General features: G+C 36.9%; 1 protein-coding gene across 2 annotated transcripts in view; it reads left to right on the top strand.

Annotated features, from left to right (window-relative positions):
* Positions 1-20268, top strand: part of CNTFR (ciliary neurotrophic factor receptor) — a 2564731-nt gene that overhangs the window by 1323373 nt on the left and 1221090 nt on the right. For both annotated transcript variants that reach the window (XM_044077809.1, XM_044077802.1), the window contains one exon: positions 5742-5972. In XM_044077809.1, coding sequence (XP_043933744.1) covers positions 5742-5972 — 231 coding nt within the window. The remainder of the gene's footprint in view (positions 1-5741; positions 5973-20268) is intronic.

Here is a 20268-nt window from a genome sequence, read left to right as displayed (position 1 = left end):
CCCACAGCATCTAAAATTTGAGATAAGGGCAATCGTACCATGCAATATTTCTGTTGTTCAGTTCTCACACCAATTTCCAGTAGTAAAGATTCTCTTTCCCAAATATGAATCATATTCAGTTTATTTAAATGCATGCCACATACTTGAAACAGCAGCAATGGTGCCAGAATAGATTTAGTAGCATTTACATGTAAAATTTGATGTAAAGTAGATTCTGATTCCAAATTTAATTCATAAATATACTCTCATTTGAAATGGATTAGAGCTATCATCATGTCAAAATCTGTATGCATCCGTGGGGCTCCTCTCTCCTGTAAAATGAAATCTACATAAAAAAACAATTTTGGTCTATCGAGTGGGCTTGTTTCTGTGGGTTTTCCATAGTTCATTGACTGCATACGTCATCAGGAAATATGTTAGCTTGTTCCATCTACACAACAGGAACTTCCAAATTCAAAATAGTAGAATAAACCATTACCTAGCCACTTGAGGAGTCTATTGCCAGATGAACTGTGAACTGACTTGACTCTTTCTCACCACCAGTGGTGTCCTCATGTTTTCTGTGTACCATATCTGACCACAAAGTATCAATCTTATCCTTATCAGCTGGTAAATCATCCATAAGCAACAATTGTGGTATAATCAAACTACCAGCTTCCTACAGTTACAAAAGCAGTACTTGTTTGTTGTACCTTCATAATCAGCAAAAGTACTATTCAATCTCACTGTTGAAGTATTGTATTCAATGTCACCAACAGGTGAGAAATAAGGAAGTTCTCCAATGTCTTGGCCAAATTTCCCTTAGTAGTAGAAATATTGCTTCTCTGTAAAGGCACCACTAGCCATGTAGGGCTAACACAGTCAACAAAGGATACATAAACAAAATAAATAAAGAAAGAAAATAACTTTTGTTAAGTTTGCGTAGTGAGGAACCTGCTTAAAAAACATTCCAGACATATTTCTTTGTTGCAACATGTCACCAGAGAATCCTTGGAATGAGAACGGTTAGAAGGGAAAGGATGCCTGTGGAGCAAAAAGACAAAATGAGAGACAATGAAGAGGAAGAAGAAAAAGATGTCTGGGCAATACTGGTAAAGAAGAAAGGACATGGCAGGAAACTGAATTTCTAAGATGACTGAGGATTAAATAAAGAAAATGATGTAGAAGTTTCATGTTAATCAATTAGATCCAGTATGTCAGACAGAATGTAAAATAACAATAGCAGGAATTAGAACCATCCAACAATTCCAGTAGTTCAGATGATGAGAATAACTCAAGCCCCAAATGTTGTAAACATAACAATAGCAGATAATTCTGAAATAGAATAAAATAGTGCTGAAGAAAGGAAGGTTCATAAAATAAGTGCACAACATGGAACATAAGTAATGTAAACACTGATTTAATGTGAATAGTATGAAAAATGAAGAAAAATAATATCCTATGGGCAATGGACTTGGACCTACTTTATGGTATGACACTACAATGATGGGTTTATTTTGTTATATTTTTAAGAAAGGGAACTGAGTATTCTTCACAACCATCAGAAAATGTACATAATGCAGTATTAAATGCTTCGAAAAATAAATGTTATTTTCAACTTCATATTCCATCAAATAAATTGAAGGCAATTTCTATTTAGTAACTATCAATGCATATTTATAACAGCTTTCATTATATCAAAGCATGTGATCATACCTCTCAACCTCTTAGGGCAAGAAATCTGGACAGAGAAGACAATATCAGGTTTTGTATTAACATACATTTTCTGAAGGATTTGAAACATGAAACTCAAATATCTGTTATTATTTGGTGACTTCAGCCCTTAGTGATTTGCCTTGAAATCACAAATTATAGGATGAATCAACCAAAAATCCGAGCCAAAAATCTGGACAGTTGAGATATATGCATGCAATGATTTTTTACAATAAACACTACTATCTACTTCATATTCCACCAAGTGAATTGACTGCATTCTCTGTCTAGTCATGGTCAAAGACTACTTTATAACAATTTACACTGTAGCCAAAACATTCAATAATTCTTACAACAATAATCACATCGCCACAGTAGTCAGGAAATCCTTCTACGTGGCAAACCTCATCACAAAAGGTTTCTCATCCAGGAAAAAATAGGTCATTGTTTCCCCTCTACTCGTCACTCATTAGACCAATTATAGAGTACAACGCCCCTTTTGGTATGTACCTCACAAGACATCTACAACAACTGCAAAGACCACAGAAATACCTCACAAAGAGTATTACCAGCCTCAAACAGATGCCCTATGCAGGCCATCTTAAAAAACTCCAGCTTTACTCCATCACATATCACCTATTCAGAGGCGAACTCTGCCTAACATACAAAGCTTTGTCAAAGCCAAAGCTGTTGGACATGCCTCACTTAAAGAAATTCCAATCCCTCCAAGCTACATGCTCTAGGGACCTAAACCTTGCACTACAATAAACAGTACATGCTGGAGGGATAGATTCCTGTCCCAGAGACTTCCCATACTCTGGAACAAACTACCTATCTATAGCAAACAAAGCTCCTCATTAGCACTCTTCAAGAAAAATCTTGATGATTGGATGAGAAATAGGAAATTCACCCTGGGGATCACTTCTGTGGCTCTGCTCGACAGGGGCGCAGGAAAATAATTTTCTTGGGTGGTGAAAGTCAGGGTACCGTTTTGGCTAGACTTATATAGGCCCTAGGGCCAATAGCTTAGTACCTACCTATGAATAAGCATTTGTTTCACTTCATATTCCACCAAATGAATTGACTACATTTTCTGTCTAGTCATGGTCAAAGACTACTGTAGATCAATATGTATGTTTGCCTTTAAGAAGCTTTCCAGGGGCTTGCACAACTGTATAAATACTGAGCATGTGTGAGCTGGACTGCCATTTTGTGGTAAACTATTGAGATGCAAGCATGCATGTCTGTGTAGTCTGTCAGTTAATCAGTTTGTTTATATTGTGTACTGCTGTTATCCATCCTGATGTGTTTCTGTGTAATAAAGCATATAAACAAACTACCCTGCCTATTTGTCTTCAATTGTAAACCAAGCCGAGTGACAACTACTTTATTACAATTTTCACTGTAGTCAAAAAATGCAATAATTCTTACAATAGGCATTTTTTCATTTCACATTGCACCAGAAGAATTGACATGTTATATGTTGCCACATTCAAAGACAATATTGTAACAATTTTTGCTGCATTCTAAACATGCAGCAGTTCTCTGTTTCTGCTACAGTACTACATTTGCTCTTTCACTGAAATGCCGACTTCTCCCCCTCATTCCCTCCTTTCCCGTTTCTCTACATGTTCTTCTCAGGTTTTTATTAGTTTTTGCTTGAGTCTGTTGTTAATTTCACATTGCATGAATAGTAGTACATAGCTCTACATTACACTTTCTAGTCAGACATTCCAGTTAATAAAAAAGTTCAGCTTCCAAAACACCTGCTCTCAGCCTGCTCTTAATATAAGTTGTCATTTACACTGAGAAAAGATCTTTGGAATTGGGGTCAATTGTGTGTTATTCCCAGACTTGGAGCTAAAGCTTCCTATTTGTACACCAAATGTGGTTTGGAACAAACTAATTTGTCTAGAGCCACTTTAGGTGGCTACATTAATTAAGGGTAGGGTAAGAAAGAGGAGTTTACTGGAGGGGAAAATAGTCTGGAGAGGGGGTTGTAGGGGAAGAATGGAGAGTTTGTGTGGAGTAATGGTTAAGAAAAGGTTAACTTAGAGGGAAGAGGATTGGGGGAGGAAATAAGGTAAAAGTAATAGTGATTTAAGGAATTTATGTGAGAGTAATAAAGTTGGAAGATTAGTTTTTCATGTAAACTTGCAGCCCGGGTTGCCCCTTTTTTTATTACATGAAACAAATTAGCTTATTTCATATGTGGATTGGTTGGGGCAGAAAAGGGAGGCAAGCTTGCCCTCTTCTGATCCCCTTCTGGTGTTGTGTTGAATTTGGAAAGGAGATTGCTTTGCTATGGAAGTGAGTGGTGGCACGCTACTTCTTATAAGTAAGAATAAGTGAGTGGTTGAGGCAATACTGCTTACTTTTGAATAGGGTGAGCGGGATACACTGCCCTGTTAAATTGCTACATAGATGTTATGCTAATATTGTGATTAATATGTTATGTGAGATCAACTGATTTGTGATTAAGAATGTTTTAATAAAGTTGTGATTAAAATGTTGTTCAATAAAATGTCATCATATGCTATTTCAGTGTGGTGTTTTTTATTGAAAGTGATCTGGACAAATGTAATAAATTCCACATAATTTTTTAACATTCTCATTCTTAACAATGATTTAAGACTATGGATTTCATTTTGTCTTAATACAGTGATGGCATTTATGCAGATTGATAATAATAGTCACTTTTCTGTTTATTTACTTATTTATTCGATTAAGTTTGTTCCTCTTTCATCATCCAACTTGAGTAGAAAAGACAGAAAATTAAACTTGTAAGTAGAGGAGATAAAAATCATAGGTTTTAGCAAAGAATGTTTCACATCTGATTTCAGTAGTACATCATGCCTCCATTTGTGTATGCTGAGTGTGAATTTGCATGCAGTTCTGGATTGTTAGAAAGTATTAGAGCAGGAAGATCAGCCTGGGAAATTACATTTCTCAGTGTGTGAGAGAAGTTTTATATCTATAGATTTACTTAGATAGATTGAGTATATGAAAATAGGGGTATTTCATCACCAAATAAACTGGCACAAGTACAGTGACAGTGGTTGAAAGTGCACAAAAGCAACAGTGGTATTTTTTTGAATATGAGAAAGAATAGAAATATTAAACTTTTAACTGATCTGTTTCTAGATAAGATGGTTTAAACTCCTCAGGCTTCAACCTCTGAATTTATGAAGCATCTTAGCCTACTTCTGACTAATAATATTACTGTAAATTATAATTTTAATGTAACAAGAATATCCACTTTGTTTGTTTCAAGGTTTATCTACCAGTCAGAGACAATTGTCTTAAAAAATATTCAGTCAAAGCCTGGATTTCTTTTTTATTAAATGGAAAGACAGCTAGAAACAAAAATGTGACATTTCTAGTTTATGACAGATATAAATTATTCATGCATTTTCCCATTAAGCCATCTTATGTAACAAATTGATTTTTCATTCTTAGAAACTAAGCAAGACTATGGAAAACATTTCAAATTGTCTATTATTGGGGTGGTCTAGGACTTGTACTTAACAAGAAAAAATGTAGTATAACATGTTTACTCAAAACATCATGAAAAGATGCCTAATCAAAGGATGGCATAAACGTACATCTGAGATAGCTTAGAATGTATATCATTCATCATCACATATTAAAATATTTTGAGCAGAATTACTTAACTCCAGAATAATGTGTCCAATATTTTATTTCATTACCACAATCACTTAAAATTATTACCAAAGTAGTCTATGAGAGCTCTATATACTTGTCTGGAAGTGGTTATAGTAATATGGTAAAACTGTAAATCTCATATAATTCTGAATTGCTGTAGGTGTATAGTAATTAAATGAAACAGTGGGTTATAAAAGCATGTAGCACAAGAAAAGACTTAAAGAAGTGGATGGATGGATGGATGGATATGGATGGATAGATGGATGGATGAATTGATGAATCAATTACTGAATAAATAAATGAATGAAGGAATTACTCAATGAAAGAATGAATGAATCAATAATTGATCAATGGAATAAGCAATTGCCTTTTTCTGATTTCAGGTCCCCGAGTTCAGTACGAGAAGATTGGGAGTCATGTGACCCTTCATTGCGGAATATTACCCAATACATCTGCAGTTACTTGGAAAGTAAATGGATCAGATGTTGAAGATGCAATAAGGGAAGGGCCTATACTTTCTCTAAAAGTTGTTGACTTATCACACAGTGGACTCTACAGTTGCTTTGATGATAGCACAGATGAACTCAAAGACCAAATATCACTACGAACTGGCAGTAAGTTACAAAGTTTCTGGTTTACATTACTCTGTTTAGATTACATTTCAGACATATTGAATATTAAACTGTTCAAAACAGAAACATTCAATTTAAGAAGCAGTAAAGAACTGAATTTAATCAAGGATTTTTTTTTTTTTTGTTAGGCAATCAGTTTGTCCCGTATTTACTTTAAAGAACTTAAATTAAAAGAAATGTTTTTGGACAGTGCATTGCACTAAAGGACTGATAAGGGCTTATTTTAACTGCTATTCTAAGTTACAGGCATAGTGCTAGTAGCTTGTTGGTAAGCTATAATGATTAGTTTAATAAAGTACTGTACTTGTGTATGTATGTCTATTTATTAAAATATGTGATTAGCAATGGGCATTCCATTGTGTTCAGAGGCACTGCTGAAGGGTATGTGCAAATAAACAGTCTGGATAAAATCTATTGCTGTGTGGAACCAGAAATGCATAACTAATCTTCTTTCTTGAAGTTTAATACTGAATACTTAGTTATTGCAACAGTCCTTAACTGACATGTACTATGAACTTACAGAAGTCAAATATTTGCTATTAGAAGATGGTGTAAGAAGCCTGGTATTAGATGATTGCATGTGTTGAATATATCCTTGCAACAAGGGCAGAAGATACAATTTGAAAAATAAGGTCACCAACTATAACAGCAATTTACATTTACATCAGCATGTTTCATCACTCCGAATCTTTGGTTCAACATTGTAAGGTTGCTGTATAATTGTAAGGTTAAATATATTTGATCTTTGTAATCATTCAATGTCTAGTTTCAGAAGTATTATTACATTAAACATTTAGAATAAAAAAACATGTAAGACATAGTAAATGCAATGATATTTACTTATAAAAGCTCATTTGTGTATTTTTATTCACATTGACTTAAAGGTAATCAATAAAATATTATTGCATAGTCTATTTTATTAAAGGAAATGCACCATTCCATTTTGAAACCTATTTATATGTTCAGACACTCATTCAGTTGATAATTATCAGCATTAATAATCTGATTCAATTGTCTCTCATTACTGCCACTATAATTTTAAGCCTTATAAATCATTAACTTGTGATGTTCATCACATTGATAACTGTAGCAGTAGCCTTATTAATATGGGTTATATCCTGCCAAGAATATAGTAACAGTCGGACAGCTTCCAAAGCTTCAGTGCACCTTCTAAGCTCCAAGTCTGTCAGGCAGCTTGAGCTGAAATGAGTAAAACACAAGTTTTGGTATGAAACTTTACTGCTGCCAAAGACGACCCTCATCTGAGGATTTTGACAATAAATGACTAGCTCATTCCTTTGCTGGGCAGATAAGTTCCATTTGGGAAAAAAATCAATTTTCTTAAATTTAATGATGTTTTATTACTTTTCTTATTTTAAAGATAGGAGTGTTATGTTTTAATGGACTGTTTTGAGAGACTGTAACATACTTTTAAATGGAACACTCATATTTTCTGTCAGTTTAAAGTAGTTTAAAGAAATTGAAGACATATTTTCTGTGGAGAAATTGTGTTTATTTTTTCCTTGGGGCTGCCATAGTGTCTGCAAGTGATTTTTAATGTGTTTTTTTCCGAACAAAAATAAGTAACCTTTGTGAACTGGTAGTTTTACCAGCATATGCTGCTTGTCTTCCTCAGGAAAGAAGCACCATTTCTGGCCTGACCTTGGAACACACTACCGGTCACACATTTATTCCTTCTTTCAGCCACAAAAAGAAAAAAGTTAAGAAGGCAGCCTGTGACACTACAGCAAGCTAGCAATTTGCATCAACAAGAGGCAGGTGACTCTGCTGTGGTCTTTTGTTGTATCTCAGACCACTCATCTTTTTCCCTGGATCTCTCTGGTGTGGCACCTACAGCCACTATGATCCAGGGGTTAGCCACGTCCTCTGTGGCTGTTGGAGTCCTCTCAGTGGGCAAAGGAGAGCCACTCTTGTCAATCCTGGGAGAGAAAACAGGGAAAATGTTCAAGTTTTGCTAGAATGCTGTAGCCATCCCTAGGGAAGCAGTTGCTGCATTTAGTAACACAATGTGTCCCATTTTCCTGTCAACAAGAAACAGAAAATCAAGCATTTATCTACTCCTCCTCAATATTTTTAGACAGAAGTAGTTTGCTGGTCTGGATCAGGGTTTAATTTGGACTATTGATCCTTCTAGTAAAGTATTTCCTGGTAAAAGAAAGAGGGATTCCTTATATCTTGAAGAGATACAATATTCTGAATCTGAAAAGGAAGATAAATGGAAGGATTCAGAGTTTTTTCCTCAATTTTCTGATTCAGACTTACAGGACAACTTAGCTTCTAATTCTCTGTATGGAGATTTCTTTTTCTCTGAGACTTTAAATAGAATGTGCCAGTGTTTTCAGTGGGACAACACTGAGGTTTCTCAGTCCCTCAGAAAATACAAGTTGTTACAGAAGGATTTTCTGTAATGTATACCCATTCCTCCTGTTCTGTCAGATTTAGAGGGTGTGTGTGTGTGTGTGCGTGTCTGTGTGTGTGTGTGTGTGTGTGTGTGTGTGTGTGTGTGTGTGTGTGTTACTGTCGGCGATTTCCTTTTTAGTGAGCCAGCTGCCCCTAAAAAGGCAAAAAGGATGTATAAAATTCCTCAATATTTTAAAAATTTATGCAATACAAAACCTGACCCAGTAGCTATAGCCTTAGTTGATCCCACTGCCAAGTACTTATTCCATTCTAATCCTACTCTTTCTGATAAGGATGGGAAATTATTGATAGGTATGGGAAAAAGGAATATACTTCTGCAACATTTGTTTTCAAAATTTTGAACTGCCAGGTTCATATGTTAAAGTTTATTCTGACAAATTGTGAAATTATGAGGTATGTTTTATCTGAACTTTTCTTCTTGTGAAGAAAATCTGCTTTAAATAACTTAGTTTCTTCTTTATCACAGACCAATAGTCATTGTTTGCAGTGTGCTTGACTCTGCGGATACTTCCTTCATGGCTATGACCACTGGTACTGTTTTAAGGAGGTTTGCAAGGCTGCATTCTCAGAACCTTCCAGACAATGTTAAAAATGAGATTTTAAATTCACCCATGGGTAGAGATTTCATTGTTGGCCCCTCTGCTGAAGAGGTGAACAAAAAGTATGATGACAGGGGAAAGCTGATCCAGGGAATCCAAACTGTCGAAGGGATTTTCCTTGTCTTCTTCCATTTTGAGAGAAAACAGAATAAAAAGTCACAACAGAATTTAGATATACCGACATTTAAGAAGGAATGTCAAGGGAGTTCCAATTAGAGCTCATTGCAGGCTACAGGGTATCCACATTTTTTTCATATTTAGATGATTTACTTATCTTTGCAAGCTTTTTTATTCCAAGTGTCAAGAATCTCTCTCTGTCTCTCTTGGGTGAAACTTGAAAAGGGGGTCCTCTAACATTTACTTCATATGTAGGAAGTTTCTCAGGTTGAACTTTTGCCTCCTCTTTGAATGATCAACTGGCAGTTATCTGTCCCAGGACTGTAAAAGACCTGGGAGAAAGATGCCTTTTCTTTTGATTGGATAGGAATGTTCCTGTATGCTTTTCCACCCTTTCCACCAACATGTAGGGTACTTCTAAAAATTCACTAGGAATCCTCCAAGATCATTATGGTGACTCACATCTGGTCTCAGCAACTGTGGTTCTCCCTTCTTTCAGAAATGGCCAGGGGCAATTACCACATGCTTCCTCAAATAAAGGATCTGCTCACACAAGAACAGGCATGCTTAATACTCTCCATCAATCATTTTCAATTGACTGCTTGGATGATAAGGTCTTAATTCCTTTTAGGAACCTGTTTACGGAGGACATGCAACAGGTACTAATGGAGGCTAGAAAGTCGGTTTCTAGAAAATCATATATTAGCAAATGGAAAAGATTTTCTAGGTGATGCCAACAGCATAACAAGCACCCATCCCATCCCAAGTGTTCTGACATTTCTCTGGTTTTACAATATTTGTGCAAGTTACTATCCTATGGCCTTTCTTGCCCCAATATCAAGGTGCATTTATTAGTCATTTCAGCATGTCTGCCCATAGCTCCTCCTCTTTCGAGGCAGTCTCATGTCAAAACATTCTTGAAAGAGATTTTACATAAAAAAAAATATCAAGTAAACTGGTGGTCCCGCTTTAAGATCTTAATTTTGTGTTAGAGAAGCTAAGACTTGATCCATTTGAACCTCCTAGTCTGGCCGACTTGATGTTCTTAACCTAGAAAACAAATGTACTGATTACTCTGACCTCTGCAAGAAGGGTATCTGAGTTGCACACTGTTATGGAGAGTCAACCCTACCTAATTTTCCATAGGGCAGGGTTTCTTTGATAACGAATCCTTCCTTTATACCTAAACTGGTACCCAAGTTTACTTTAAGTGAAACTATCCATCTCCCCATTTTCTTCACTGAATCTAAAAATGAGGGAAAACAGATACTCCATACCTTGGATGTCCACAGACAAATTGGGTATTATATTGGCAGAACTGTATCTCTCAAATTTTCAGAACAATTGTTAATTTCTTGTGAAGCTGAAAAGAAGGGACAACCTATGTCAAAACAGACTATTTCCAAACAGTTATATCTAAGGCTATTACCTTTTGTTATGATCACCATAACAGATCTATTCCAGGCAGGGTCAAGGCCCTCTCCACTACGTCCTTGGCTGTATCTATAGCTTCTTGGAAAGCGTTGGATTCTAAAAATATTCTAGATGCTGCTAATTTGATATTGGGACATACTTTTACAAAGCTCCATAAGCAGGTTCCCTTCTCTAAGTCTAGATCAAGCTTTGCTAGGGGCATTTTCCAGGGATTTCTGGACTCTTTGCCCTCCACCTCCCAAATGCAGTTAGCAATGGTTATATACTCAAATAGCTATGGCTACTACAGCAGTGACCAATACGATGAACATAGTACAGTTGTGCAAGCTGAACTTACCTTAATAGTAGATGTTTATAGGTTCATAGGTCGGTACTAAGCTATCAGCCCTAGGGCCTATACAAGCCTAGCCATAACAATTCCCTGGATGTTTCTTCCCACAATATTTACTTCCCTGGACCCCTGTCTAGCAGGGTGACTGACATGATCCCTGGGGTGAATTTTCTATCTCCCATCCAATCGTCAAGGTTCCTTTTGAAGAGGGCCAAGGAGGCGCTCTGCTTGACATGTATGGGCAGTTTATTCCAGAGTATGGGGAGTCTGTCAGTCAGGAACCTATCCCTCCAACATGTTTTGTTCATTGTGATGACATGGTTTAGATCCTGGAGCGTGTGTTTCTGAGGGATTTCTTTAAATGGAATATGTCCAACAGCTCAGTGTTTGACATGGCCTTGTATGTTAAGCAGAAATAACCTCTGAGTAGACGATACACCACAGAGTATAGCTGGTGCTTTTTTAGATGGTCAGAATAGAGCAGCTGCTTTAGGCCTGTGATTCTTTTAGTGAGATATTTCTGTGGCCTTTCCAGCTGTTGCAGATGTTTTGTGAGGTACATACCAAATGGGGCATTGTACTCTATAATGGGTCTAATGAGGGATGAGTACAGTGGGAAAATGGACCTCTTTTTTCTGGATGAAAAGCCCTTAGTGATGAGGAGTGCCACATAGAAAGATTTCCTGACTGTTGTGGCAATGTGGTTATCAAAGGTGAGACCACTGTCCACCTGTGTCCCTAAGTCTCTCATCACACTTTCGGTGTTTAGTGTACTGCCACCAATGTGGTAATTCATGGGTACATGTTTTTGTCCAAAGGGGATAACTATACATTTCTTGGCATTAAGCTTGAGCCCATGGCTCTGGCACCAAGCATCTGTTTCTGTAAGGCCCTTTTGTAGAATATCCACATCATTTGGGGATTCAATAATGGCTCCCAATTTGCAGTCATCTGTGAACTTTGTTAGCCAGAGTCCCTTAGTGTTGGCCTGTACTTCAAAGAAGTAGATGCCAAACAAGAGTGGTCCCAGGACTGAACCCTGAAGTATCCACTTGCCACTTGTCTGGAGCTGGATTTGGAGTTGGCTACTTTTACAGCCTGGATTCTGTCAGTAAGCCAGTTGGCAACCTATCAAGTGACGTAGGGATTTATGCCCAGCTTAGTAACTTTATCTATGATTCCAGAGTGGCGGATGGTGTCGAATGCCTTGGAAAGTCCAGATAGGCTGTGTGGACCACCTTACCCTTGTGCACAGCTCTGGAGACTGATTTGAAGAAGTCAATCAGGTTCAGGAGACAAGCTCGGACTTTCATGAACTCAAACTGGGTGGGGTCCAGTGTTTGAAGGTGGCCAATGTCTTTGTTTATAAGTTCCATGATAATGCCTTCCATGCCCTTGCAGATCAGGCTCATCAGACTGATGGGACGGTAGTTCCTGGGATCCAAGATGGATCCCCCCTTTGGGGTGGGATAACTGTAGCTGTGTGCCACTCAGTGGGCATGAAGCCTGAGGTGAGACTATGATTAAACATGACACTTAGGTGAGGTGCCAGTTCAATTTGTAGTTCATGTAGTACACAGCCTGGGATGTCATCTGGTCCCATGGATGCTGTATTCTTAGCTTTGGAGAGTGTAGTTTCTACCTGTGTGGCCATGATTACCGGAATTTGGCAATCTTTTGGTATTGAGATGGGCCCCTTAGGGGGTGAGAGGGGGGTGAAATTGGCACTAAATCAATCTGCCAGGATATTGGCAATATCATTGGGATCAGTATATTTAATGCTATTCTGTTGTAGCTCCGAGCAGATCTGAGCATTGCCATTTAGATTCTTGACATAACTATAGAGTGCCTTGTGGTTGTCTTTGGAATCTTTGGCAATTTTATTTTCGTAACTAGCTTTGGAGGATTTTATGAGGGATCTCAACTTCTTACTGAGGCTGGTAATAGAGTTTTTTTGCATCATGGGATTTTACTCTTTTCTGCAGCAGTTTCATCCTTCTGTTGTATAGTTTTTTTTATGGCAGGGGGCCACCAGATTGACTTCCTTTTTTGGAGGAGAGCATCTTTGTTCTATTTGGGATGGCATGATTCATGCACAAGTGGATGTGCTCATACAGTGTCTTAGTGCAGGATTCAGCAGTCAAACTTTCAGCTCCCATCTGCATGGGTGTCATGAAGTTTGTCACTTTTGACTTGAGTAGCATGAAGCTGGCTTTGGAGAAGTTTTTTTACAGAGGTTTCCTTACTGGGAGGTGGGGGTGGGATGTGGATGTCAAGGGTGATCTGCTTGTGGTCAGACCTGACCAATAAGTGGGTGACCACTGGTTTGAAGCATCTATCTCCCATATTGGTAATGAACAGGCCGAGGATATTGGAACCCCTGGAGGGGCAATAGATTAGTTGTTCCAGAGCATTGGAATTTATGAATTCCAAGAACCGTTGGGAAAAGGTGTTGGTACCGGAGTAGTTTTCCCAGTAAATGGCAGGGTAGTTGAAATCACCCAGTATTAGGGTGTTTGGTTGTATTTTAATATTTTTCAGTATGTTTAGAAAGGTGTAGTAAGAATCTTGAGGCATGGTGGGGGATCTGTAGCAAGCTACAATTTTGATTGCAGTCTTCCCTTTTGTTAGTTGCACCTGGAGAATTTCAGATGCATTGTGTTGGGCAACTAGCCTGGAGGTGTGAATATCCTTGGTGAATATGGACACTCCTCCACCTTTAGTGTTTCGGTCTTGATTTGTTGGCTGAAAAGTGTGGTAAGAGTTGTAGCCTGGTATTGCAGGGGTGCTTTCTGAAGCTTTGAACCAGGTCTCAGTTACTGCACAGATATCGATGTTCTCCATTTTTAGGAGTGCCTCGAATGAGTGCATTTTGAGGTTTAGACTTGTAGCATTACCTTCAGAGTTTGCATGCTTATATCTGTTATGGTGGTGGTTTTGTCCTTTGAACTTTGCCTAAAAAAAGGCACTATAGGGCTGGCAAGAGCTTTAGTCAGTAACCTGAATCCCAGGGGTGAAATGTGCAGACCATCTCTGGCAAAGCATCATGTTTTGTCGATCATGTCTTCCCCTTTGAATGACACCAGAAGCTTAGCCAATTGTTGAAGTCAATTATTTTGTCCTTATATTGTGGTATCATACTGGGTGAAGGCAGGATGCTACTCAGGGCGGGGGTCATACCTGATGAATGATCACTGCTGCAGTAATTGTTCCCTGTCTCCACCCACTTTGTTTTCTGGTGAGCTTTGTATGCCAGGGAGTGGACACATATGGTTTGTTGTTTCTAGCATAGTCTTATCAGGGCCTAGCCGTCCTCTTTCTGCTGGCAGAAAATCTGAAGTGCTTTACACCCAAACTTGTCTTTTAGTCAGCTCAGCTTGAACTGCTTGACAGTTTGGGTGAGGGGAAGGTGCCATCAATTGGAAGTTCATTGGCTGTTATGTCCTTTGCAGGATATAAGCCATTAATTTCCTTGTCAAGAAATAGCACATATACCTGAGGTTACTGTAGCAGTGATCATTCGAACATCTACTGTATCGGTATGCTTAACTTGCACAACTGAACTTTCTGAACATTGTAAATTTGAAATAAAAAGGAATAAATGCTACCAGCATTTGAATGGCTGTCTTCATCATATTTTAAACCACATGTATTACTTCTATGGACACTGTGAAAAGGAAAGTGAAATTATCGTATGCCTTGCAGTCAGCTGTCGTTTTCATTCACTATCTTGTTAACTTTTACTAACCAAATTACGTTTAAACAGCCATGGTCAAGTGCCTGTCTCTTTACCATTTTTATCAAGTGATGGTTAAAATAAAAAAAGGGTTGTACAGATTCAGTGTTTTCTTAAATTAAGATTTTGTTTATTTTCCTTTTTAGTATCTCTGCTAATTAATAGAAGGTCATCGTGGCTGTCTTAAACACTGTGCAGCAAAATAGGATTTTTATTTCAAAATTATACATGATAGTTTGTTTAACAGTTACATTCTAGAGGAATAGAAGTTGATGGTTACTTCTAGTAGCATTTATTTGGCATAGCTAAATTATCAATATCTTATTTGGTGTGTCATTTAATGTGTGTGACATTAATTAAGGAATAGAAGAAAGCAGGGGACCTTTGGTTTAATTTTGTTTTTGCAGGCAATTATCTTCATTTCACATTGAGAAATGATCTGCAGATTTTTTTAAGTCTCTAGATGCCTGGATTCATGACAAGAATGCAAGAATTATGTAACATTATTTATTTACAGAGTTGTAACTTATGCCACAAAAGCTATAATTGGTTCAAAACAATCTCTCTACATATACACACACAAACATATATATATATATATATATATATATATATATATATATATATATATATATATATATATATATATATATATATATATATATATATATATATATATATATATTTATTTATAGAGAGAGAGAATGCCTGTTTGCTGCATTTCTTCTTCTTCTTCCTGTTGAGTAGTATGCCTTGCTCATTTTAAACTAACATGGGTCTGCCGCGGTGGTACGGCAGTAGCATTGCTTCCTCACAACAAGAGGTTCTCCCGTTTGATTCTTGGCTTGGCTTGTGAGTGCCTTCTGTGTGGAGTCTGCATGTCCTCCCTGCAGTTGGGTAGCATTCGAAAGACATGCGTGTGTAAATGGGTGTGCCTTCGTTGAAGGTTGGGTATCGAGCTGACACCTCGGCGTTTCATAAAAATCTACTGCCAATCATTAGTGGACCGGAGTTCCGCTGTGGCGACCCCTTACCAGGAAAAAGCCGAAAGACAAACAACAACAACCATACAACAATTCTTTCTATACCATTTCAACTTTATCTATACTAGATACCTAATTAATACATAATGTGTATGAGTAAGAAATCACAGAAGATAGCAGCTAAAGTTCCTATTAACTTTGACCATTCAGTACTCATCTCTTCAATTTTTCTAGCCTCAGATTATTAGGAAGCAACTGGGCCTTATCAAATGTCTTTTTCTATAGCATGATGGACTCAGTTTCTGCTACTACATTCATTAATGGTTTTAACAGATAAAGCCTGTGGTGTAGTGCTATATGTAAATAAACAAATCATATTTGGCATTTCATTTATGCAGATGAGATTTGCAATAAACTTCTGTTAATGCTTCACTTAGGCACGTGTCTCCAATGTGCAATGCTATTGTGAAAAACGGAAGTAAAATTTTCTGCTAATAAATGGGTTTTAAGACTGCACTCAATAAACCTTAACAACCTTAGAGTTTGTTATTATCCACTTTTTAAATTCAGTGAATGGAATAATGTTGATAGTTTGACAACACATTCCCCAAATGCAGAAACACTGAAAAAGTTTTGCCGAAAGTACTTCTGGCAAAACTGTGAGAAAAAAATCTCTTTTTGCAGTTTGTCATCCCCCCCCCCCATATAGAGGGACACTCACCATATCCCTTGTAATTACCAACTCTGATGTATATCTTATTGTAGATATGCTATGTCTCAGAACCAGAATTTCTCTCTGTCACAGTAATTGGCCAAAACACATTAAGTATTAGCACAGGCAGAAAGAAATTTTCTGAATCTGAGCTTAAGAGTCTGTAAAAGGAGTTTGCTGTTCTTATGATATTCCTCTGTAGTATTCCCTCATTAGGCCATATTAAATCTCTCTCTAAATAATAAAATAATCTGTATACTTCATTTGCAGAGATTCTAATGAAGTTTTTTTTGTGGATTATTTCTGTATGTGCCTATCCTACATGGGATGAAACAGAATTTTCTGAGATATACCTAAGGGAGCACTTCTGTTTATAATATCATCATTTTTTATAAAAAAAAAGGTGTGCCTTGATGCTAAACTAGAATATTTTTTTCCCAATTCCAGGTGCATAAATATCCTCCTGAGCCATCAAGTAGTCAGCCTGATAAATTTTTTTATGCTGTGATTCTCTGTTTGTTTCTTGCAATAGTTCTTGGCTACCTCAACAAATGTGAGCTGTTTGGACTGACCTGATAGAGGAAGGTCATGAAGATACTGTATTAAGAAAGCTTCTTCCAGCCCAAAAGGCTGTGGCATTTTGAAGTTATTATATTTGTAGACATGGATGTCTATAAAAATGTTGTGTTTGTATTTTGTTGATATCAATTATATTTAATGCCAACTTTTTATGAAGATGTTTTGTATGAATATCGACTCTCTCTTAAGCCATATATCCAGTAATAAAGCATGGACAGTGGACCTTTAAGTCAGAAACCGTAAATACTGAGCTGTGGTGTGGCAGAACTACTGCAGTAGGGCTAGACAGCTGGTGGTAGAAATCTTAGATGTAGATGAATATCGCTGGTGAAGTGACACCTCTGACCCCATGTGCAAAAATGGGAAAAAGGAGTTGTGGATGGATCTTTAAACTGCACAGCTAATTTTGATCGATGCAGCCTTACATGTCCTCCTCTCTAATGATAGCTCTTTCCTCTCTCCCATTCAATTTTCTATTTATTTATTTATATTTATTTATTGCATTTGTTGACCGGGAAAGTCCACCGGGCCTAGAAGAGCTCATTTTCAGTGGAGGCCCAGGGAGAAAAGATCCACAAAATTAAAATTAACATACAAAATCTATACAAAAGATTTAAATACAATGTTGATATGTAGAAATTAGGACACAAGGTTGCAAATAAAAACACAAGTTTAACAGGGATATAATTTCATTAATTACAAACAAAGGTCTTAATCTAAGAGAAAGAAAGAAAGAAAGAAAGAAAGAAAGAAAGAAAGAAAGAAAGAAAGAAAGAAAGAGATAGGTTAGTACATAGGATGATGTCATACGGGAAGTTACTATCATGGGAGAAAGTAAATAGTAGAAGTGGCAAAGTGTATGAAAGTCAGCTGTGAACAGGAAAGAAGGCTGCAGAATATCTGAGTTAAAAACATGTATGTTCCAAGGATTTCTGCCTTTTTCCTCTCCTCAGTGATGGGCACACAACTCCTACCTGCTTCTGCCATCAAGCACCTGAGTCACTATTCAGACTTTGGTTATCTGGGTCAGACAGGCCTCTGTCCATCTACATCACTTATGCAAGCAAAAGTTGGTCTATTTTAAGTATAGTCATTTGTGTTCTTGGTTTGCCAAAGTAATTTGGCTAGTGGCAGTGTACTGTAACTACTTCTCCAACCACTGCACTTAATTAAAGGTTCTTGTTAGTCTGCACATCCATAATCCACCGCAAAAAATAACCCACTCCTTCCTTATCTCATAACCCCTAATACAGAAAAGAGTTGAAAGCTATACATAAGGGTTAGCTGTATATCTAGATCATACACTTTTAACAACCCTCTATGGTGGCAGTACCTAAAGAAGCAGTCTGTCAAAAAATGTTGATAAGGTGGAGGAACCAAGAAGAAATTTTCAAAGGACAGTGCAGAAAAAACAGTTAGACGCTAGCAACCTTCATATACTACAAACCCAACAGTATCTCAATCTCCTCAAACCTACTCCATTGCACTTTTCTTAAAACAGGAAAAATAGCATCACAAATGTGACTACACTCCTTGCACTGCAAGTGAAAACCTCTGACATCTAATGAACAAAGATAAAACAAACACTCCAAGGCACAAGGTACTCACAGAAAATTAATTTAGACAGACCTGACTTTTATAAAGGGACAGGGATCCAATCAACGTATACACATATACATACATATATATATATATATATATATATATATATATATATATATATATATATATATATACAACACATATTTCATGCCAAGATACATTAAAAGATGTAGAAAACTGTAAGCAAGGAGAAAATACAGACTAATCTTACTGAAAAAAAACATTTGTAGGAATACTTTAGCTATCATCATTTGAAAAAAAATAAATGATAAGACTTTTCCGAGTTCAGGCTGCTGAATATCACAGCACTTCACATAAGTAAATAGGTTTCTGAATATCTCAGCAGTTCACATAAGTACATCTTGGGAGGCTTAATTACATTGTCACATCTTGATATCTGGATAAGTGCTAAATCCAGTGTTAGTAACAACTTATGGCATGAGGTAACAGGTTCTCGTGGCTCAGAATCTGAGGACTTTGAGATTATTGGCCAGATTTTACAATCAGAGGGCTTTTACTTCCTCATGGTCCTTCTTCCATCTTGGTAGCTTTCATACTGAAATACTTTTGTCTTGTCCACTCTGCGATAGAGATGTTTATTTTAGTGTTTCCATTTACTTTTGTCTTGTCTGCTCAGCAATAGAGATGTTTATTTTAGTGTTTCCATTTACTTTTGTCTTGTCCGCTCGCGATAGAGATGTTTATTTTAGTGTTTCCATTTACTTTTGTCTTGTCCGCTCTGCGATAGAGATGTTTATTTTAGTGTTTCCATTTACTTTTGTCTTGTCCGCTCTGTGATAGAGATGTTTATTTTAGTGCTTCCATTTACTTTTGTCTTGTCCGCTCTGTGATAGAGATGTTTATTTTAGTGTTTCCATTTACTTTTGTCTTGTCCGCTCTGTGATAGAGATGTTTATTTTAGTGCTTCCATTTACTTTTGTCTTGTCTGCTCTGTGATAGAGATGATTATTTTAGTGCTTCCATTTACTTTTGTCTTGTCCACTCTGTGATAGAGATGTTTATTTTAGTATTTCCATTTACTTTTGTCTTGTCCGCTCTGTGATAGAGATGTTTATTTTAGTATTTCTATTTACTTTTGTCTTGTCCGCTCTGCGATAGAAATGTTTATTTTAGTGTTTCCGTTTACTTTTGTCTTGTCCGCTCTGTGATAGAGATGTTTATTTTAGTGTTTCCGTTTACTTTTGTCTTGTCCGCTCTGCGATAGAGATGTTTATTTTAGTGTTTCCATTTACTTTTGTCTTGTCCGCTCTGCGATAGAGATGTTTATTTTAGTATTTCCATTTACTTTTGTCTTGTCCACTCTGTGATAGAGATGTTTATTTTAGTGTTTCCATTTACTTTTGTCTTGTCCGCTCTGTGATAGAGATGTTTATTTTAGTGTTTCCATTTACTTTTGTCTTGTCCGCTCTGTGATAGAGATGTTTATTTTAGTGTTTCCATTATTCTTATCCTTTTTGAAACATCTCTGTTATAGTAGTGAGTTTGCCGGTCTGCTTTGTAGAAGTGGTGTGTGTCGCATTTAAATAAAAGTTTTATTTGCTTGAAAAATAATATAAATATACTTTTTTCAATGTACTCAAGTTAAACAAAGTCCAGAGGTCCTTAGTTTTGTCCATTAAGTCCAGTGTTCTTACATAACTCCTGAATGAATTATCTCTTTATGTGTACTCTTGATTTATTAATATTATTTTTTTATGCCCTTGGTATGTTTCTTATCTTCTT

This window comes from Protopterus annectens, chromosome 1.part1 (genome assembly GCF_019279795.1).
Source record: "Protopterus annectens isolate FY-2018-M chromosome 1.part1, PAN1.0, whole genome shotgun sequence".
Lineage (NCBI taxonomy): Eukaryota > Metazoa > Chordata > Ceratodontiformes > Protopteridae > Protopterus > Protopterus annectens.
This window is presented reverse-complemented; position numbering and strand designations above follow the sequence as displayed.